The following is a 23,801-nucleotide window of genomic DNA, read 5'->3' as shown; positions in this document are numbered from 1 at the left end:
TTAGCCCCTATTCCTTTGTCCAACTAGGAGTGGAGCTGGCTTTTTAGCATAAAAATCAGTGGCATGTCTCGTAGCATGAGCCGACCTGGTGTAGTGGTTAAGAGCCTTGGACTCTAATCTGGAGAACCGGGTTTGATTCCCCGCTTCTCCACATGAAGCCTGCTGGGTGACCTTGGGCTGGTCACAGTTCTCTCAGAACTCTCTCATCCCCATCTACCTCACAAGGTGTCTGTCGTGGGGAGTGGAAGGATTGTGATTGTAAACCATTTTGAGACTTCTTAAAGTAGATAAAAGCAGGATATAAAAACCAACTCTTCTTCGTGTCTGGGTTACTTGCTTCACACATTATGCATCATATTTATGCACAGTGGAGCTGAATCTGTAATCTGAACTCCATGGCATATCTTTATGATGGGCTTTGCTCACACACAGAATACAATAGAAATGTTTTGCATCAAAATATTAACAGTGTCAAAAATACATTAGAGAGTCAAAAGTACATTATTTAGCATGTGTGTTTGATTTTAACTTGACTATCTTCTGCTTTCTGTGTTAACTAAATGTACACATTCAAATAGCAAGATCAGGTTTTAACCTCACCGTTTGTACACATGCAGACTTTCTTAAGACAACACACACACGACTCCTGAATGCAGAAAGCTGCTCTGATTTTTTTAAACTTCATCCACCAGTCCGCCACGTTACTGTTGCAGAGATGAGGTTACTGCAAGTATTGATCTAAGGGGGGGATTCCTCTGGAAGATCTTTGGCTTTGTCTCCCTACTGCCATTGGCCAGCTTTTTAAAAAAATTAAATATTTGAGCCAATACACTTGAATGCTGCCATATCTCCCTGATCCAGGGTGGGTGGATGATTAGATGTCCCTTCATTTCATATCACAGCAACATAGCAGCATTTGTATTTTCATTTTGACAGTCTTTACCATAGTAGAATGTGACTTGGCATTGCTATATTGTCACCATTGTGGCTGCTTGTTGATTTTTACTGTTTTGCCCATCTTGATTTCTATTCTCTTTTGTATCACTCCTAAATCCCTGTCCCCATACAGGCTTCGTAGGGGAACCAAGACCAACAAGGCTCCCAGCTTAATGGAAAATAATAACTTTGTTCCTGGCGTCTATGGGTCCAGTCTCCCACTGAGCAGCTTTGCATACCAGGTAGATGAGCTTTGGTCTCAGGGCATGTGTTTTATGATCAAGTAGGTCAGAGTATTTCATATTAAAAATGAAATATATTGTGTTATTCTTTTGAAGATAAATGGGTGGGGGGGGAGAATTCAAATTTCAGGTTTAAGGGACACCTGAGTGAGAAGAAAATTGTGGAGCAATATAACACAAGAGTGCCATTTTTGTTATGTCCTAAGGAAAAGTAGGTTGAACAAAATAAACAAGTTCGGGCATTTTTGTACTTGTCAAATCGTGAGAACAGAAGCTTTAAAAAGATAAAATTTACCAATATTGCTACTGAGTCCATTGAACATTTGATGGAAAAGAATTCTAAACACTTGGTAACCAACAGGCAAATGAAATGAAGTCTGTATGTCTGACAAGTGCTTTCACATTTGAGGAAACCGTTTCAGGATAAGAATATTCTAAACAAATGAAATGTTTTCATGAATTGCAGTTGCCTATTTGGCAAACATCATTAGAAATTGTTAATAACATGACCACAATATGCACATTTATAGGAAACTTCCAGTTTATGGTATGTTTCCAGAGTGGCTACAGAACTAAATCCACCAGATAGTAATACGTGGCAGGATGACACCATATGTTTGTTTGCCTATGATAAATTCTTGATAAGATGGCTGAGGAGGTGATAGGACTTTGCTTAATGGGGTAATTTCTTAATGAGGTCCTGCTGACATCTCTGCTAGTTGTCCCTAATTCGGGAATTAGTGCAGTACTTCCAGTCCTCCTTGCAGTTCAAATATGCATATAGTTCATCTTATGCCAGACTTCACTGAACTGCATAGCTGATAGGGATTAGCACAGAATTAATATCAGCAGCTCATTCTATATGGTTGCCATTTTTCTTTTCCTGTAATATTTCCTTGCTTCTGATTTTACACTATAGCTGCCATATGGGTGTTCCCTTTTTGAAGTACAGATATGTGATGTTCATGCATTTTAGTCAGTGTGTCTTTACAACCAGAAATGTATGATTATTACAGATTTAACTCATCAGTTGTAATAAAAACATATGGTCTTGGCCAGGATCCAGCAAACACACGGGTGGGGGAGTGATGCCTCATTTGCACCCCCATCAACCACACGGAATCCCACTCTAAAGGTTCCACTGGAGCAGCTTTTGGCTCAAGAGGGTGAAATGGTAAGGGGGGAGTAGAAGATCCTGGAGTGCAGGTAGAACAGCAGGTAGAACCCTTTGAATCCTGGCCCTTGTGAATACCCTTGATTTATGCTGTAACATATTTTTCTTCCCAGGACCAGGTATTAATATGAGGCATTTTAAAATTGCTTGTGTTTCTTATGGAAACTGACTAGAGAAAAGAATCTTCAGGCAGGTTTATTTATGTAGATCTCAGTGAAAGAGGAAGACCTTGGTTTGCTTACCCGTTGCTTTAGCAATAAATATAAGAACAAATGTCCATTACTCATTTGAACATACTGATGAATCTGGTTTATATTGTTCCTGGCTGCAATTCTTGCTCACCCCACCCCACCCCATTCTGTTTAAAATGCAAACCTAGATTATACTTGATGCATATGCTATAAATACAGTTGGAGAAACTATAAAGATATGTCATTGCAGACACAACACAATTGTGGTTTGGATTCTGATGGCTCAGCTGAAAATAAATTAAATTCACCAGGAGATAAAATTGTTGCTGGAGGTAAGCAAGTATAAACATTCTTAATACAAACAAATTGTTTCTAAAATGTATGTTGGTAAAACTTAACTCTTGGTCTTCTACAGGTGTTCTTGCAAGCACATTCTATAAGGTAAGAGCAAAATAAACATCACTTATTAAACAGTACTTAGCAACATACAGTATCCGGTTACAGTTTTTAAGTCATAAGAGACATATACATTATCCAGGTATGAATGGGACTCTAATAGAATAATAGTTGTGTGCCATTGAAAGAGTTCCCTCTTGCTTTTCCTTTACAGAAAGAACCAACGTGTTCATTTATGAGGTTATGCTAATGTAACTGCAGCTATAACACCTCAGTAATTTCAAAAATCCTGTGAAGCCAGCATCATCTCTTGATTTCGGAGACACCTCAATTGCCTTTGTTGCTGCAGCTCCCCCTTGAGCGTTGTTTGGGCTGAGCTGTTTTAAGCTCAGACTTTGCCAAGGGTCATCCACTGCCTCAGGTGGTCAGCAACATCACCATTTATTTGTCTTTGTAGCACAAATAAGTTATAGCCCAAATGAACTTTATAACATGAAATGACATCTCTGATGCCCCCGTGTGGATGCTTCCTGTAGGATGTTTGCCCCTGTGTTCTTTCTGCAAGGATTTTTCCTAGATTCTGTAGTTGCATATATATATAAAGCTGGTCTTTGACCGTAATAAATAGATGATGATGATGATTATATATCATCATATACATACATACACACACACCCTTTGAAAAAGTTCAGTTCAGATGTATGTGCTGTTGAAATTTATATAGAGTTTCTGCAGGTTTAACAGGAGGATCTAAAATTAGTATTGGGATCAAAACATGCAACACAAATGAAAGATTAAAATTTAGAATGGATGTAGCTTCTCAGTATTGAACTGGCTCTGCTCTTTTACAGGATCCTTATAAAGCTGCAGTGGAACAGCTGACAGCTCTTAGCTTGTCAAAAAATACTAGGACAGCACAGGTAGTATTAGTTTGCCAAAATCCTTTAGTACTGTTTGCTTCTTTTTGTATTCTCTGTGCTTATTCTGACTTGCACATCAATAGCTTTTTGTTGTTGTTGCACGTGTTTTGCTCATTTCAGCTCAATCCAAACAGCAACAAACAAAGGGCATTCCATTCCTGGAGCTATATACACCACCAAGGCAACAATGCAGTGAGCAGGTAAAGAAAATTTGTTAGCATTGTAAATGCAGTTAAATAGGACAGCTAGACAAACATGCCAGAATATGCAAATAGCAATGTTTGTAGATAAAAACTGAGTGCCAGGTATCAGCCTTATGGCAAGTGTGTATCAGAACTCTGTTGTTTTGAAGTTTTTAATGTTCTTGTTCTGTCTTTTGTTTGTGTACATAAGTGGTTCTACCTGATGGGGTCTGGGACTCAACTTGAAAAAAAAGCCCTACATTTATGCATAGGGACCTATGAACTTTGATTTGCTGGATATTGCAAAACAGTGAAAGAGGGGTGGGGACTTGAGTTCTGTCAGAGGATACTGAAGTATCTAGGGTTGTTCAACATCAGAACAAATCAAAGAAGGAGACAAAACAGAAAACGTGGAAATTGGTGGACACTGTTGAATTGATTGACATGTGCAAAGTTATCTCAACATATCTGTTGCATTAAATTTTAATAGTGAAAGAGTGGAAAAACAATTGGTGTAATGGAGGAACACTGTGAGTTGTCATGCTTGAATGCGTAACGATCATGGATAAGCCACACAGACAATGCCTGAATACAATAAACTAGAACATTAGAAAGAAATGTGTAGTATAGACCTCTCTTTGATGTGCTAGCTTACTGAATGGAGAGAAGATTTTTCAGATGAAGTGTTATGATCCGGAATTTTGTCATGGCATCTAGCAACCTCATGTTATGCAATGTGGTATCCTTACTGAATGATCCTGCTCACAGAAGAAAATACATATCTTTTATTATGTGATATTCTATAAAGAAAAGCTGCAAAGGCATGCAGCTCATATCTCATATTAACCCTTTGATCCTAAATATTTGTGCTAGCATAATTACCTACATTGAAGTTTCTGCTTGCAACCAATTTTAGTTCAGACTGTAAAGAAGTCAAAAACTATACGGCTGTCCTTTCCATCACTGTCTGTTAGGCAGCTGAAACTTCCCCTTTGTGATCGCCAACTTAAAACCATTCAGCTCAGTCTTGTGTATGTCTGCTCAGAAATTCCACTGATTTTTTTTCTAAAGTAAACATGCTGTAGACCAGTTACATATTAAAACAGCTGAACCAGCAGACAGCTTCTAGTCTATTTGTGCTGAATAATGCTGGAACTAGACATTACAGTGAATGCAGAACTGGTGCCAAAAACAGCAGTCCCGTGCCCAGTTTCCCCTTTGTCTCCCTGTAGTATGTAGCTGTTCAAATATGTGACATGTCACTACATACCATCTGCAGTTTTTAGAAGTATTTGCATTATAAAAAAGATTTATTATGGTGCTCAAGATCAGTGGATCAAGGAGCTTCTAAGGGATAAAGGAAAGGAAAAAACATTTATAATCATTATGCAGATCTACTGTCTGATTAATTATGGTAACTTATGGCTGATCAAAAGCTTTCTAATTAATATAATGAATTAAATGTTAATTAAATGTTAATTAAACAATTAAACATTGCATAACAAACAATTTTAAAAAATCAGACACAGAGTACACAATGTAAGAACCTTCTGACGCTGGGTTCTCTTGCAGCGTCAGCAGGGAATTGGACTTGGTGTTGGGAAGTCAGCATACTTCCTGCTTCTTTTTTTAAAAAACGTAAAAAACACTTCTTATTGTTAGCTACCACTGGCCAGTTCTGTTTAGGTGACTAGCTGTGCAAACTGGCCCTGACCTGGATAGTCCAGGCTAGCCTGATCTCTTCAGATCTCAGAAGCTAAGCAGGGTCTGCCATGATCAGTATTTGGAAGGGAGGCCACCAAGGAATACCGTGGTCGTGAGACAGAGGCAGGTAATGGCAAACCACTTCTAAAGTCATTTGCCTTGAAAACCCCACGGGATTGCCATTAGTCAGCTGTGAATACAACAAAAAAATTATATCCATCAGATATATGGATATATTAGATATATCCTTACAAGTCCATTTCCAGTCTTTCCTTATATACTGTTGTTTTTAATTCTTCATCAGCAAGTATAGCATAAATTGCTACTACATGGCTCCATTTATCAGGGTGTACTAAAATTAGTGCAAACCTATCTGGAAACCTGGACATATTTATTTGTGTTTGCATGCTCTGTATAAAGCTTCCAATTTGTAAATATTGGGGAAATGGCAATGCTATATCTTTATGTCTATGATATGTTTGCATAAAGAACATAATGAGACGGTATGAAACCTGTTATTCTGCTCAAGCTTATTTTTTCCCAGACAATGTAATTGCTTTGTTGAAAAGCCTCAGAAACTACATGATGCAATTCAGGCATACAAATAGAAAATTGCAATTTTACATTTATCTCAACTTTTGGATAACACTGACCAGACTGTATTGGGTCTTTGCTTATATCAATGCCTTCTTTCTAATCAAATCTAACTACTTAATGGGCATGATAACCCAATCTGTTGAACCTCCCATATCCTCTTAACCTGATCTTTGCTAAACCAGTAGGAGAGAGCAGCAAGACAGATGACATCATAATGCCTCTGTATATTTACGGCAGCTAACCCTCCTCGTATCCATGTTTGTTGCATTACTTGCTGATGCAGTCTAGGTTTCTTTTTTCCCCCAAATAAATGTATTAAACATACTTCGAAATTTCTGTAGTGTAGAATTACTAACTTCTAATTGGAGTTCAATCATAATGAAAAGTATTTTTGGCAAAACTTTCATTTTAATTATCAAGATTCTACCTAACCATGATAACTTATAGTTAGACCAATGGTTTAAATCATTTTCTATCCTTTTAAATAAAGAATGAGTATTCTGTTGAATCAACTTCTCTAGTCTATCAGAGATAAGCAGACCTAAATACAGAATACTGTTTCTCTAAAAAGAACTTGTCATAGCCATAATATCTTGTTTAGCTTCTTTGGATATATTTGTCCACATCAATACTGATTTTGAATTATTTATTTTATATCCAGAAATTCAACCACATTCACTGATAATTTTAAGTAGCTTCTGAGCAGATTCTTTTGGGTTCTGCAGGGTAAATACTACATCGTCTGCATATAATAATAATTTAGTATATATAATCTTGGTGTTTAATCCCCTTTATAGAATCCAATTGACATATAGCTGATGCTAGAATTTCAGTAGACAAATCAAACAATAAAGGAGAAATAGGGCAACCCTGCCTTACTCCCATTCTTAATGAAAAATAGGGAGAAGTGTGTGTGTGTGTTAAGTGCGTCAAATCCCTTCTGACTCATGGCAACCCTGTGAATCAATGTCCTCCAAAACATCCTATCGTTAACAGCCTTGCTCAGGTCTTGCAAATTGAGGGCTGTGGCTTCCTTTATAGAGTCAATCCATCTCTTGTTGGGTCTTCCTCTTTTCCTACTGCTCTCAACTTTTCCTAGTTTGATTGTCTTTTCCAGTGACTCTGTCTTCTCATAATGTGACCAACGAATGATAGCTCAGTTTAGTCATTTTAGCTTGTAGGGTCATTTCAGGCTTGATTTGATCTATAACCCACTGGGGTTTTTTTGGCAGTCCTCGGTATCGGTAACACTATCCTCTAACACCACATTTCAGAGGAGTCTACTTTCTTCTTATCGGCTTTCTTCATTGTCCAGCTTTCACACCCATACATAGTAATAGGGAATAGGATGGCACGAATTAACTTGATCTTGGTTGCCAATGACACATCTTACACTTAGGGAGAAGAAGTACCATTCAATATTATTTTTGCCTGAGGCGATTTAATATAGCAATCTATCCATTTAACCATTTAGAAAATTTGTCCCTGATATTAAAGAACCTTAATACTTCTGAGGAAGGCCCAATCTATTCTATCAAATGCTTTTTCTTTCTTTTTTTTCTTTTTTTTTTTTAATAATTTTTATTTATATAATTGAAGGGGTACAGGAAAAAAAAGGGGAAGGGATAAGCGTTGTAGATATAAAAACAGTAAATATAGATATTATATAAAAAGTAAGCTCAGTAATATATTGTAAATTGTATATTATAAAACATTTTCTATGCCAATGATAGTAATAATAATAAAGAGAAAAAATGTAATACTGTGTGTCATTAGATTACTCTATATATAATACTATTCTATAGTATAAGAGTTTATTAGCGTAACAACTATTTGAAACAGAGTTCTATAATACAATGCCAGCATATTTCAATTAATTAGTTGCAGGTCATATAAGTATAAAATAGCGCCCACTTATCGTCAAATTGCTCTGTAGATTCGCTGGATTTTGAATTTATCTCGTGAGTCATCTTAGCCATGCTGGCATATTCCAGCAATTTTTCTTTCCAAGTTTCTATTTCGGGAATATGATTTTGTTTCCAAATTCTTGCCAAAACCGTTGTAGCTGCGGTTGTTGCATACTTAAAAACATCGTGATATTTTAAAGGCAAGTTCTGTGTCGTTATGCTGAGTAAATAAAATTTTGGGTCAAATGTAAGCTTGATATTTAACATCAACTGCAATTCTTGATGAATTCTTTTCCAATATGTTTGTATCTTTGGACATGTCCACCAAACATGAAAATAGGAACCGTCGGTGTCCTGACATTTCCAACAGGCGCCCCTCTTGCCAGTTTTGCCAGGAGTGATCATCTGGGAAAGCATGTTAGGAGTCAGATACCATCTATAAAATGTTTTATACCAGTTTTCTTTCACTTCTTGCGACACAGTATATTTCAGTTCATGAGTACAGAGTTTTTCCCATATATCCATGTTAATCATTTCTCCGAAATTTTGCATCCATTTTATCATATTAGTTTTCACTTGTTCCTCTTCTGTTTCATATTTCAAAAGAAGTCTATAGATTTTACCTAATAAATGTGAATCATCTTTAGATATTATCTGCTCAAATTCTGTTAGTTCACGAAATGGCTGAGGATAAAAACAGTCTTTTTGTAAATTGGACCTCAGTTGTAGATAGGTCAGCCAATTCAGTTTTTGGAATTTTTCTTGGAGTTTGGTCAGAGTCTTAATTTCTCCGGTAGACTCTATCATTTGATTGTAGGTAAAAAGGACACCCGGTTTTAGTTTGACGTTATCATGGTAAGCCTCAACTGGGGACATTATAGATGGTGGAGAAGGACTTATTCTCTTTTGATATTTTTTCCATATTTTCATAAGCGCTATTTTGATATCGCAATCTTCTGGTATTTTATCCTTTTGAATTTTTGTTGTAGAGTCCCACAAGACTTTGTGGAAACCTTGTCTAAGATCCGCTCGTTCTAGAATGACATGCCTAGCATCGGGGTATTTTATCCATTCTGTGATCCAAGTTAGACAAGCAGCATGATAATATAATTTGAGATTAGGTAACGCCAGTCCTCTTTTCTTTTCGTCTTGTAGCACCTTAAATCTGATTCTAGTTTTTTTCCCATTCCAAACAAATCGGTTGATTTGTTTTTGCCAACTTTCTATTGTTCTGTCTGGAATATCAATCGGCAAGAATTGAAATAAAAAATTTAGTCTAGGAAGTACGTTCATCTTTATCGCCGAGATCCTTCCCAGCCATGAAATGTTCATTTTAGACCATAAAGTCAAATCCCTTTCGATTTTCCCCCAGATTTTCAAATAGTTTGACCTTAGAAGAGTCTTATTTTGGGGAGATATGTGTACACCTAAGTATTTGACAGTGTCTTTAACAATTTGACATCCAAAAACTTCTTTGATATACTTGTCTTCGTCTATTGTGGTGTTGAAGGTCATAATTTTCGTCTTTGTCTTGTTCAGTTTATAGCCAGAGTATTTTGCGTATTCCATAATGTGGTTGTAAACCTGTGGTATTGTTTGTCTGGGGTTTTGACAGATTAAAACAACATCATCTGCGTAGCTTTTAATTTTATGTTCTTCATTTGCTATTGTGAAGCCTTGAATCTTTGGATCATTTCTTATGTAGTTCGAAAGAACTTCCATTGATAAATCAAAGAGGAGTGGAGATAATGGACAACCTTGCCTTGTTCCTTTCATGATAGCGAATTCTGATGACAGTGAACCATTAATCAAAAGGCGTGCTTTCTGAGCAAAATAAATTGCACTAAAAATCGTTAAAAGAATGTTTCCACAGTTCATTTGTTGTAACGTTTTAGAAATGAAGTGCCAAGAGACATTATCAAAGGCTTTCTCTGCATCTAAGAAAATCATTGCGGTCTTCAGTGATTTTGACTTTGTATATTTAATTGCGCTGAGGATCAGCCGTACATTATCTCTCATAAGTCTCTTCGGGATAAAGCCAGTTTGGTCTGGATGTACCAATTTACCAATAAATTTTTGAAATCTTTTGGTAATTATAGAAACAAAAATTTTGTAGTCAATATTTAACAATGAAATTGGTCTATAAGCTTGTGGGAGATGTTGATCTGTACCTTCTTTTGGAATCAAAGAAATGTGTGCCTCTTGCCAAGACGAAGGAATCTTTCCGTGTTGAAGTACTTCACTATAAAGAGAAAGTAAGACCGGAGTCAGTTGTTGTTCTAGTAGCTTGTAAAATTGTGGTGTTATACCGTCTGGGCCGGGTGCCTTATCTAATTTTAGGTTATGAATAGCATCCACAATTTCTTGTGTTGTTATCTTTTGATTAAGACTCTCTTGGTCTTCTTTTGGTAACTTGGGTAATTGTGCATCTGATAAATAGGTTTCTAGTTCAGCTTCATTCAGATCATCCTTCGCATACAGTTGCTTATAATAATCCACAAATATTCTTTCAATTTCTTCTTGTTTGTTATAAATTTTGCCGTTAACTTTAGCACCAATTATCTTTCTTGCCTTCTCTTGTTGTCGAAGTTGATTAGCTAAGAAATGACCAGGTTTGTTTGCTCTTTCAAAAAGTCTTTGCTTAGCATATCTAATTTTTGTTTGGATTTCCTCTGTTTCTATCACCTCAATTTGATGTTTGATCATCTTGATAGCATGTAGGGTATTTTTGTCTGGTGTAATTTGAGCTTTTTTCCCCAATTTTCTTAGTTGATCTTGGAGATCTTTGAGTTTTTTCTGTTTATCTTTTTTAATTTTGGAGTTCAAGGCAATCATTTTCCCTCTGATAAAAGCTTTGCTTGCATCCCATATAACAAAATCCGACATTCCTGCGGTCTTATTTAGTATAAAAAATACCTCCGGTTACTTCCGGGCGGAGCTGAGCTTGCCAGACACGATTTTTTTCGTGGGTTCCCAACCGCTTCCGTGGAGACCCCCCCAGGCTTGGGGGGAGCCGGCCAAGAAGGAGAAATTCTCCATAAAGCCCCCCCGTCTTTTTTTCAGGGGTCCAACTGCCAGCAAAACGCTGATTACTGCGTCTGGTGATGAAGGAAGCAGCCGGGGGTGAGTCTACTGAGACATGGCGGCCCTCCGTCTAAACTTTTTCCTCCCCCCCCACTTCCGTTTTTTTTAAGAACTTACTTTAACTTCTATAAAAACAAACTGCAGGCGATAACAATAAATTGTAAGCTATAACAAACTTAACTTACCATACCAGCAAAATAAGCCTCATATATGAGCTGAGGGGCTGCGTGTGAGTGAAGATTTTAGGAAGAGCGAAGTGAAGAAGAGGGGGGGGGAACTGCTTCACTGCGGCTGAGCTTCCTGGGCTGGGTGCTGCGGAGTCCACTACACTGATCACCCGTGCGGCACGAAACATCGTCGGGCTCTGTGCAGCTGCCCTGGGCTGCTGGCTCACCCGGGAGCGGGCGGGCTGGCAGGCTCAGTGCGGGCTGTAGGAGCCAGGATTGTGACGGCGGCGGCGCGGCGGCAACGACGGGCACCAGACAGCCTCCAATAACGTGGACCTCGGTCGTATGCTTCTTTTTCCCCCATTCCCCCCCTGAAGTTCCTTGTTTTATATTTGGATTAGCTCCGCTCCCCTTTCTGCAATTCTTTTTTTCTATTTTTAAACATCATATAACTTCAAACGGAGCCTAACAAAATGGAGTTGACTTGCTAACAACTACTTTCGTTTTTACATTTTGAGAGACATACAAACGCTCTGCTGCCCTCCGGTGGCTTTCGGATTAATTGCAGCTGTTTTTCCTTCCCCCCCCTTTTTTTTTTTGCCTTTTCTTCCTCAACTTGTGTTGCTCTTTCATCCCATATTAAAACTGAGGTTCCTGGCTGCCTGTACATAATAAGAAATCAACTGGAAAAGTTTTTTTAGCATAATTACTATTTTAAAAATAAGACATAACTGTGGTAATCAGTGAAACAAACTATTACTAGGACTAAATATATATTTTTACACTACATTTTAAATCATCTTTTGAATTTTTTAATACCACTGACTCCAACATATATGGCACACTAATTGACTGTGTAGATTGATTCACTAATTGACTCTAATCAGTACTGTTTTGATTACTAGGAAATAATTGTTATAATTTAACATATCCCCTTACTTATTTTTTTTTAATTTTGTGCAGTTGGGCAGGTGAAGAAAGCAATAACTACAAATGTAATTGTAAATGTATGAGATTTGTATTGATATATTTTTAGGCTTTTAATTATTATGAGGAAAAGATTCACTAGCTTTGCGCATCGACAATCTCAAAAATTGAAAGGTAAACAACAAAAGAAGTTCTTAGAAGAATTTGAGGAGTCAGAAGAAGAAGAACAAGAGGTTGACGTCGCGAAATTTAAATCTAAAGCAGAGAAGTTACAGACGAAAACCCCGGTGATGGCTACAGAAAACAAGGATTTTTTTCCACGTACTCAAGAAATGATACTGGATATGAAAACTTCCTTACAGAAGTCAATCCAAGACTCAGAACAGAAGGTGCTTCAAAGCATTGCTAAGGTTGAAGAAAAGCTCGAATCTAATTCTCAAGAAATTATCAAAATTAAACAGAAACAAGAAGATATAGAGACTTCAGTAATGCAGCATACTACAGAGCTTTTGGAACAATCAAAAATAATTCAAGATCTTTCAATCAAAGCTGATGCACATGAAGTGAAGCTTAGGGATAAAAATATTAAATTTCGTGGGATTCCCGAAATTTTCGGCAAAGACAGCTTGGAGGCAGATATAAGGGCACTACTTCATGACAATTATGAGTTTGACGAAGATGACACCTCCCTGGAATTTTGCTACAGAATAAATTCATTTTATGCTACTAAATACAACAAACCAAGAGATATATTGGTGAGGTTTGTTCACAAAAGAACCAGAGACCTGCTGCTGAGAACACAAAGAGACGACCCATTGATCTGGGAAGGAAGTACAATACAGATTTTGTCTGACCTTCCAGGAAGTGTTTTATCCAAAAGAAAAGAGTACAACGAGTTAAAACAAGAATTGGCTAAGCGACAAATCAGGTTTCGTTGGCTCATTCCGTACTCCCTAGAGATTTCACTACCACAAGGGAAGAGAACAATTCACAACTTAACTCAAGCAAAAGATCTACTTGAAGAACTAAAATCATCAGAAGACTCTTCTTCAAAAGAATCTGAAGATACTTTGGAAGCAGTTCCCAGTACTTCACAACCGTCTCAAAAAGACAGAAGACAACCACTTGAAAAAAGAGAACTAAGAAAACATAAAAAGGTTCCTGAAGGTGACAAATTAGACCAAGCAGCAGCATTGTAGACTTGATCTATAATCTTACCATGAATCATTTACAGATTCTATCATTGAATATTAACGGTCTCAACTCTCCAAACAAAAGAAAGAGAGTTTTCCATAGTTTAAAAAAACAAAAGAAAGACATTGTTTGTTTGCAAGAAACTCATATCAAACAAGGACACGAAATTTTTTTACAGACAAATCACCTTGGAACTCCTTATCTTGCATCGGCTCAAGAAAAGAAAAGGGGCCTAGCTACTTATATTAATGAAAAAATTTTGACAGTCAAGACCCACATAGCAGATTCAGATGGACGTTATCAAATTTTGATCCTTTATGGGCCAGATGGAATTTGTTTCACATTAGTACACATTTACGCTCCAAATGCTGCTAAAGAAGCCTTCTATGAAACACTGTTTAAGAATCTTGCAGAACACCACCAAGGAGAAATTATAATTCTAGGAGATTTTAATGCAGTTGCAAATCCAATGATGGACAAAACTCATAATAGCATCTCAGGAAAATTGCCCAAGAATGTTTTTAAATTAATGAAAGAATTTAATTTAATCGATATTTGGAGAATGAAGAACCCAAGAACAAAAGATTTCACATTTTACTCAAATCGTCACGGATCACATTCAAGAATTGATATGTGTTGGATCTCCAGATCAATGATAACAAATGTGGAAAAGATACAGATTGCACCTAGAATACTGTCAGATCACAATCCGATTGAATTGACTCTGTTAAAAGGCAGACTAGGGATTAGAAGATGGCGTTTAAATGACCAAATACTGCGCAGGAAACAAATACTTGAACAATGTAAACGAGATGTGGAGGAATTTTTTATACTATCAAATGCTTTTTCAGCATCAATAAAATATAACATTGGGGGCATACCCCTCATTTGAATCACATTAAATCAATCACCTAGTATGTTCCATGTCATTAATCTTCCTTTTATAAATCCTATTTCAATACTGATAAAATGTGCCCAAATTTTGTTTTATCTTAGCCAACACTGCTGTGAAAATCTTGTAATCCCAATTCAATAAAATGATGCTTCTTGCAAATTCTTCCCTTCCTTTGGAATCAATGTGACATTGGCTTCTGCCCAGGTATTTGGAATAACACATACATTCTGCATAATATTGAATAACTGTCTCAGATATGGAGCAAAAATATATGAACGTATTTTATAAAATCCGTTGGTAAATCCATCAAGGCCTCATTAGTTTTCAGGTCGCATATAATTTCCATAACTTCTGAGGTTGAAACAGTTTGATCTAGTAATTCTTGATGTTCTATAGGAAGTCTAGGTATTTTTATATTATTTGAGAATCCCTTTTCAGCCTTTATATCAGCCCTTTCTGCAGTGTAGTACTTTTCTAAAAATTCTGAAATATTTTATTTATTTATTTATTTTTCTCCCACCCTCCATCCCCGGCCAAAGCCGGGCTCAGGGTGGCTCACATCATGAACAATATACTAAATAATAAAGCCATATCCAATAAAGTTTAAAATACCTAAAATCAGATTACAATTCAATCAATCAATTAATTAAAACACCTAAAATGTTTCTTAATTTCATTACTTTATTTCTCTCTTTTTTTAATGCTAGAAGTCTAGCTAGAACTTTTCCAGGTTTGTTTCCGTAATCAAAGTTAATTTGTTTAGCTTTAAGCAAAAATTTGTCTGTATCATGCAATTTCATGTATCATGCAATTTCAGTTTGTCTTTTGCTGTTTCCCATTATATTCTGTCCTCTTTAGCTTTAGTTCTCTGATGATTTTTTCTTCCTGTGTAAGGTCATGTATTAATTCTTGCCTCAGTTTCTTTCAGCCCAGTTACTTTCATCCCATTCCTGAGGATTGGAGTGGAGACAATGTCACCCCACTGCCAGAGTAAGTGTCCTCTTATCCTCCAATGCTGCAGCCTCTCCGGGACCTAAATCCGAGAAGAGAAATGCGGCACTGTTGTGTGGGGGGCGTTCCCAGGGGCAAAGCCGACTATAGTTGGCTTCCTAAGTCCCTCCAGCCCAGAGACGCGCCCTCCAGCAACAGCATTGCTGTACCAGGTTTTTCTTGGCTATCAGTGGGGCTGTTTTACCCAATTTCACTTTTTTGTTTTTTAAAAGGCCTTTTTGAGTCTTGCAGTGGCCAGGAGACCTCTTTGGAGGCCGTCCCCGGCTGCTACAAGGTACAGGGAATGAGCTGTTGGTTTTTATAAGAACTATCTTGAGAGATTAAATAACTTCTCATATAAGTGTTAAATGAACTCTAAACCACCATATAATTAACATCTTGAGTATCATTAATTTGAAAAAGAGGATATTTCTTTTATTTTTCCAATCAGCTCTTTATTCTGTAGTAATAAATTATTTATCCTCCATTCTTTTTTAAGGTTTCAGTTTGAATTTTTAATTTAAATATCAGAGGTGCATGGTGTGCATAGATTGCTGCACGTATTGAAATATCCTTAGTTCTTTTTACCATATATGAATCAGTAAAGACACAATCTGTCCTACTGTGTAAGTTGTGTTTATGGGGGTGGGGGTGGGGAAGTAAATTCTTAAATGGATACGTGCAGCTAAAAATATCCAACATTTCCATACAATTTAACCATTTTCCAAAAAAATTTGGAATGTGAAGATAAATAAACTCTCAGGATAAATCAACTCTAGTTTCCATAATCTGCCTAATCCCTTATAAACCTGCCTGGTTGCTATGGTCATCTTCAGAGACCTTCTTCAGGTGCCCCCACCTTTTGAAAGCAGGCAGCTGGCAACACTGGAAGGGCCTTCTTAGTCATGGCACCAAAGCTCGGGAAGTCTTTCCCTAGGGAGATTCGTCTGTCCCCTTTTGTTGCCATCTTCCACCAGCAGATGGAGACTTTTCTGCTTCGTAGGGTTTTCCCTCAATGATCTCTTCTTCCTAACCAATGTTTTATGGTTTGTATGTATTTTAACTCTGTTTTTTAACTCTTTTTAAAGTTGTTGTAATGAGGTATGTTTGGAAGAGGGGTTTATTTTAATGATTGTATAATGCATTTTATAATGTATGTTTTAAATTTAGCCACATTGGCAGCCCCTGTAAGGGCAGAAAGGCAGGTTACCAATTTTGTAAATAAATAAATCCCATTCACATCCCTTAGTCTTCTGTAACCTTTTGAATTAAACGTATAAAAACACTTTTCATCGTTTGGGTATATATTAACCTAAGGATTAATATTGACCTAAGGATAAATATAGCCTAAGGTGAATTTGTTAATATTATCCCCTTTTATTCATTTTTTCATGTATCGTGTGTTTATATTCATGCTAGGATAACATTTTTGTCAAAGGTACCTGACATCTCTTCAGTCAACATCCTCACATACAAAAAATAATAACCCTTAACTACTTCTTTCCTTTAACAATACCTATATCCTATCTTACTTAAGAATTACCTATATCCAATTTTTTAAAAGTCCTCCCTTAAAAAATTTATACTAAATAACCAATACCAAATATATCCACTGTATTTAACCCATGTAACCTATAGACCACATTGGCTGGCAAGAATGTCTTTTTAATCAATGAGGGAAAGACAGCCAATCACAACCAGAAGAAATGCAGGGGGCTGTGAAGATATTTCTGAACCAAACACCTCTGGACCATCTCTTTGATGGAGACAAGTTATTGCTTATTTGGACTGATCAGGGGCAGGAAAGATCTTTCTAACAGCTTTGACACTTTACTAGAAAAGCTGCTGAAGATGGAAGACATGGGAAATCACACATTTATTGATGAAGGCTATGAATCCTTTTCGTACAAGCAGGCCATCGTTGCCTATCCGTACTTAGCAATATATATCTCCTAAGAGATTGGTACAGGTACTACATATGGCAAGCCATCAGTTCTCCTTAGTGGAATGTGTGTCTCAGGAAAGAAAGACTGCAGTGATCTGATGTTGGCTGCAGTCCTGGATTGTTAAAACCTGCCAGAGCTTTGCTTGACTTCAGTTAGAACAGGATTGCCTCTTTTGTGGGCAGGCACAGAGTGGCAAGCTGCAGTACTGCGGTCAAAAACTCTGCTCACAACCTGAGTTCGATCCCAACAGAAGTCAGTTTCAGGTAGACGGTTCAAGATTGACTCAGTCTTCCATCCTTCCGAGGTCGGTAAAATGAGGGGTAAAGTATAGACGACTGGGGAAGGCAATGGCAAACCACCATGTAAACATAGTCTGCCTAGTAAACGTCATAATGTGACATCATCCCATTGGTCAGTAATGACCTGGTGCTTGCACAGGGGGACTACCTTTACCTTAAAAAAGGCAAACAAGAAGGAAAATCCTTTGAAACCTCTTTATTGATAATAATTAGTCTTACTCTACCCAGTATACGCTACCTAGTTTGCCAAATTGTTGCTGTATATTCAGGTTTCCATTTTCTAGCCCCAAAAAAGAGTTAAACTATTTTCATTAATTATTTTATAGCCTTGTTTCAAACGTTTTGACCAAAGCTGTGGAATATTCTGTAGTTATATGAAAGTATTTTTACTGAACTTGTCAGTCTGACTACAAATTATTAATAAACGCCCGGCAGGACTGCATGGGCTTGGCCAGAATTTAATTTTCTGTAATCCATCCTATACTACAGAGACTGCATTATGCTTTCCTTTTAATCTGTTTAATTCCTTTGTAGCACACAAATTGGTGTTTCAGACCAAGCCACTCTTTTGGCTTTGACAATGACTAGCCAGATGCCCTAGAGAAACAGAGGAAATTATGTGAGAGGTACAATGATCTCTGGACCAGCCTCAGGAGAAACATGTGCTTCTTGCATCAGTCATGACAACACATCACCAGTACCACATCTCAGAGCAGAACTGGACTCCTTGACCCATCGTTGTTATCCATCACAAGCCTATCTCTAAGGGCTAACGCACTCACTGTTTGAAACGTTTGTTGAGACGTTTTATTGATTCATGATCGCACCTTCCCCCCTCCCTTTGGTTGTGGAACCGTTTCGCTGTCGCTTAATCCACGTGGTTTCCAGAAACGCTTTTAAGGCGATCTTTTTCTTTTCTCCGTTTCCCAGATGGTTTCCTCTGAGGTGCAGATAGCTTTAAGATGCTGTTTATTTCCCCGCCCCTCTGCTGTCCACACCAACTGTGTAGCCCATGTCCCCTCCCCTTTCCCTCCGGTGGCCATTTTCTGAGCCTTACAAAAAAAAAAAAATGCACTTGGAGTAATGTTGGATCGTTCCTCTTCTTTTTAAAAAAGGGATCCGGATGTCAAGCATGGTGTTTAAAGCCTGCAAAGAAGCGACCCATTCTCCAGCCAGTCTCTTTTGTTGCTGTTGTTACGGAGGAGGCTGTACTTGTTGCTTTTGTTCTGGCCGCAGTAGAAGGATAGTTTGTTTCTTCTCTCTTCTCTCCCCCTCCCCCCCCCGTTTTCCTCCCAGTGCAATATCCCCAAGGTAAGATGGGAATGATTTCCTCCTTTGAGCAGTCTTTTGTCCCTTTGAGCGTAGCTTTTTAAAAAAATAAATCCTCAGGCACCCGACTGTGCCTAAAGTGAACTAAAAAAAAAAGTTGCAGAGAAATTTGGAGAGCAGTTACGCAAGCTCTCTGAGCAGGGATTCCTCCAGGACAGGGGCTTTGCAGACACACCAGCAACTTTGTGCAGTATTTATTATAATTAAATGAGTTCTGTGAAGACTGTGGGACTGCAGTTTTTAAACGGTGGAGAGGGAGAGAGTTCCTTGCTTAGTCCTGCAGTCTCCCTTGCTCAACTCTGTACAAGTTCTGCCCAGCTTCTCACGCTGCTGGTCCCAATTTGTATGTGCTTGTGGACATTTTTATAGGGACAGCAGGGGGTCTGAGCGGAGTTGCAGTCCCCAGGCTGCAGACTACCAGGGTGAAGTTTGCAAAAAATTAAAAAGGGGGGAAGGGGAGCTTGTTGCACATCCATGACATCATGAATTATGTGAAGCTCCCAGGGGGAAAGTGCAGACAGGCAGTTGTAAATACAGCGATGAATTTAGCCAAGGTGCGTGGGGGAAATCTGACTGTGCAGCCAAGCTACATAGTTCGACCACACTAATAATTTGGAGTAAATTAATGGTGCAGTAAGCCTCTGTTTCTTCTCAGAGTAGTTTTCAAAGTGTAAAAAAAGCAAAAGAGACAGAGAAAACCTTTTAAAACTTTAATAACTCATCAAATGCTTCCAACAGATAACTAGCCAGGTTTTACAGGGAAGGGATGGGGGAGATATCTGTTCTCTCTCTCAACAAATGTGTGCAATACTGCCTGAAGTATGGGAGAGAACAGGGGATATCACTGCCAGTCTGGAGGCTGTACGTGTATCAAAACAGGAGTGAAGCCAAGAAGAAGCAGAGCGTAAGCTGCAACAACCCCTTTGCCCTTGGTTCCTTGCCTCCTTTGGCTGCATCATGCCCCTCACTAGCGACCATGGAGAGGTTTATCTTCCATTGATGATGAATTCCCAACTCCCACTGGGGATGAATTCCATAGATCATGTGATGTCTGAAGAAGTGTTTCTATCTGTTTGTCCAAAGCTACTGCTAGTAATTTTTCTAGCTAGTTACTGAAGTAGAGGTGGGCAAGTTTTCTTTTAAATGAGACTGATTACTTCTCCCTTCTACAGTGCTTAGCACAGCTTCCTTGCGCCATCTAGTTTATTTTACTAAACTAATTCCTAATGTAGTTGTCTTGACCTCGCACGGTAAAACACAGCCTGGCCAATTCTCTGCATTTATTGTGCCATATCATTTGTACTAATGTACTAATAAGATGATGTACTAATCAGCTGAAAAGGCTAAGAGGAACAGACGTGATCAGAAATGTTAAGGGATATGCTATTTTTAATTTGGAATGATATAAATTTTGTCTATTGGTGAGATTAATAAATTGCTCAGAATAGTGAAGTCTTACTTCAGTCATGGAATTTAGCAGCAAATACATTTATTCTTCCTTTATGTGAGCAATGACACTAACAACTGCCTCCTAGATGTGTAATATAATGCCCTACTTTAGTAGTACACAGTTTCTCTCTTTCTCCACAGAGATGTCACTAGAACTTTTGCAGAAATGCCATTTAGCTGCGGTGATACTCCAATAAGCCTCGTCAACACTAGTCCAGCACTGGTTGATTCTCACCAATCAGTTTCTTATCCTGGAACTCAGCAGACAGCATTGGAGAACTGCAGTAGAAATGGAGACGGTGACTTTTTCAGAACGGCTCCCGAATCCTCTGCTTCTGATTCGTATCCTGCTACAGATAGTAGTAGTGATGATATGCTTTCTGTAATGAAATTGAACTGGAAAACAGGAAACAGCAGCGGAGATGACAAGCATTTAGCTGAGAAAAAGGATGCACCTGACTGTTCAAAAAATAGGGCAGTTTTGCTAAAATATTTTAAAAATGCAAATCTTAATCTAAGACCAGAGCCTATAGAAGACAACAAAACTTCCTCTTCAGCTCAGTGTGATACATTTTCCTATCCTGATTTCCTTCCTGCACCTTACAGTGGATTGGATTTACAAAAATTGTCCTTATCCAAGTGGGATGACTGGAAATTATCAATGCCACCATTGGAAGACTCACTTGATAAACTAATTTCTCGCTTAGTGGAAATGGAAAGGTTACAGCACTTGACAGTATTAAAAGAAAGGACAAAGGAACCATCTGCTTCTTCTACCATGGCTCTTTACAACCGCCCCAACTCTTCAAAAGATATGCATCAGTTGAAGCAGCTGAAGGCAATTGATCTTTCGTGTCCTCAGGCAGCCTTTGATGGAGATTTTCACAATTTTGGCAGTTTTGTGCGGGAACCAGACATCTCAAAGTGCTCTTGCCAACATTGTCATAATAAATGCAATTCTGGACCAATTTCCCCTCTGCGTTCAAAGCACTGGCGAGCATCCTACAATAAGTGCATTAAAGCACCAGTGATTTTAGAGACGGGCAACATAGCTGCTCGAAGGTCTCTGTCATGCGCTGGCAGTTCAGCAAAAATCCGATCAGCTTTCAAAATGCCTTCACCCAACACACCTGCACCTTTTTCCTTACCTGACAGTGAAAATTCAAAAATTAAACAGCTAAGGACCAGAAGAAAAACTTGTAGAAAAAATGTAGCATTAATAAGTAAACCTTTCAACTCTCAAAGATTACAATCCCTATCTGTTCTGGCAAAGCCCAGGTATACTCAGGTCAACCATCAGTGATCTGTTGAATTAGATTGTTAGGCCAGAAGTACTTCTGAATGTTGCGTCCAGTTGTTATTTGTATTATATTAGAATATCAGATTTCCCCCCCTAAGCAATCATTTTCATGATACTTTTAAAAAGTAGCAAGTGTAATCACAGTTCCCTTGGGGATTTTATTTTGATGCAGTATTCAGATTTACTTTTGAATATGTTTATATTAAGATGTCAATAAAGTATAGCATGTGGACTGTCTGATTTGGTATGATTCTAAACTGAAAAATAGTAATGAGAGATTAAATACACTTTTGTTAGAAGCTCTGATACATTGGATTCAGGAAAGTTACTGTAGAGTTGGGGAGGTGAGTGTGAGGAAAATAAGCAATTCTCAGGGCTAAGAATGGAACCTCCCATGTTCAGAAACTGTGTGGCTCTGATTACTAGATACTAAGCCTATACTGCCTGGTTTAGCTGTTCCCTGGTGAACTGTTCTAGACATGTCGAAATACTGTGCCATAAATTACATAACAACTTTTGAAGTTCTCCTGACTTTCAAAAGATTGCTGTGCAGCTGTAAGGTGGCAGAAATACAAGACCAGAGCGCTGCCAGAAGTGCAGAATTAGCTATGTGGTTTTTCTGGATTATAACTTTCTCCTGGGAACACAAACTTCTTTAAATCTTTAGGTTACACAGAACATAAGAAAAGCCCTGCTGGAGTATGGCATCTAATCCAGCGTGGTGTAGTGGTTAAGAGCAGTGGTTTGGAGCGGTGGACTCTAGTCTGGAGAACTGGGTTTGATTCCCCACTTTGCCACATGACTGGCGGACTCTAATCTGGTGAACCGGGTTGGTTTCCCCACTCCTACACATGAAGCCAACTGGGTGACCTTGGGCTAGTCACAGCTCTCTCAGCCCCACCTACCTCATAGGTGTCTGTTGTGGGGAATATTGTAAGCCGGTTTGATTCTTCCTTAAGTGGTAGAGAAAGTCGGCATATAAAAACCAACTCTTCTTACACTGTCTTACTCAGTGGCGAACCAGTTGCCCTGGAGGACCAACAAACATAGGTTGCCTTCTGCTGATGTTGCCTTCTAAGCATTGGTATTCATAGTTTCTGCCTCTGAGTGCAGCAGTTAGTCATTATGACCAGTAGCCATCGATGAACCTATCCTCCGTTAATCTGGTTTGGCAAGGGTGATTGATCTCCCGTAGAAGCTTCTGGATGCCATCCAGATAGCATGTGCAGCAGACAAAGAAGACACATATAACATCCTTACGGTGTACTTCTGGACACTGAACAGAGGGATTGCTCTGACACTGTCATTCATCTGTGGGATGGATGATAGAAGTGGAAGGCACACTAATATCCACGAACCATCAGGTGATTGCTACTTTTAATACAACTTGTTCAGCAGTGAAAAAATCCTTGCATACATGGGCTGAGACCATGGCCAGGCAGCTCTGCTACAGGGTCTCTAATTGTTTAGAATTGGGAGGGGGAGCAGCCTCAGCTTGTCATCTGAATGTGGGTAATAGAAGTGAAAATTTCCCACTTTTACATTCACATTGGGATCTGTCCTAAGAAACAAACACATTCCATAGTAGATTCCACTGCTGAGGGAAAAATTATTCTAAAGCCTGTAGATGTTGCTGGCTAAACTCCAGAGCCACTTAATTGAGGTGAAGCACAGTGAACCAGCCAAACGACCTTTATCTGCCCCTGTCTTCAGTTGTCCTTTTTCTCCCCCTGGCAGCCCCTACCCAGGAAAACTATGGCTGAGTTGCATGGTTCTGGCTGTTGGGCTGAGGCCCAGTTTTGAAGTGTGAACCCACAAGGACTTGTAGAGACACTTCAGTTTCACTTGTATCCCCCTCCCCCACAACACATTTTCTCCTCCTGACAACTCCCATATCCTCACCTTTCCAGGCTTCCTTTTCTCCTTACCCACCCACCTCTTATCTTCCCCTCCCAATCTTCAGCTATGTTTA

At 38.5% G+C, this 23,801-nt stretch overlaps 1 protein-coding gene across 1 annotated transcript; it reads left to right on the top strand.

Annotated features, from left to right (window-relative positions):
• The first annotated feature begins 395 nt into the window (after positions 1-395).
• FAM217A (family with sequence similarity 217 member A) lies at positions 396-21,832 on the top strand. The gene is made up of 8 exons (XM_056854963.1): positions 396-507; positions 1,069-1,178; positions 2,794-2,875; positions 2,959-2,984; positions 3,791-3,859; positions 3,980-4,059; positions 9,530-9,532; positions 20,683-21,832. Exons 1-8 carry the CDS (start codon positions 396-398, stop codon positions 21,830-21,832), a joined length of 1,632 nt encoding a protein of 543 aa, XP_056710941.1.
• The last annotated feature ends 1,969 nt before the right edge of the window (positions 21,833-23,801 follow it).

Source organism: Euleptes europaea, chromosome 8, assembly GCF_029931775.1.
Source record: "Euleptes europaea isolate rEulEur1 chromosome 8, rEulEur1.hap1, whole genome shotgun sequence".
Lineage (NCBI taxonomy): Eukaryota > Metazoa > Chordata > Lepidosauria > Squamata > Sphaerodactylidae > Euleptes > Euleptes europaea.
This window is presented reverse-complemented; position numbering and strand designations above follow the sequence as displayed.

Coding starts and splice junctions, on each gene's coding strand:
- FAM217A (XM_056854963.1), top strand. CDS start 396: ATGGCATATCTTTATGATGGGCTTTGCTCACACACAGAATACAATAGA. Junction 1,179..2,793: donor TGAGCAGCTTTGCATACCAG/GTAGATGAGCTT, acceptor ATGTCATTGCAG/ACACAACACAATTGTGGTTT. Junction 2,985..3,790: donor TTGCAAGCACATTCTATAAG/GTAAGAGCAAAA, acceptor GCTCTTTTACAG/GATCCTTATAAAGCTGCAGT.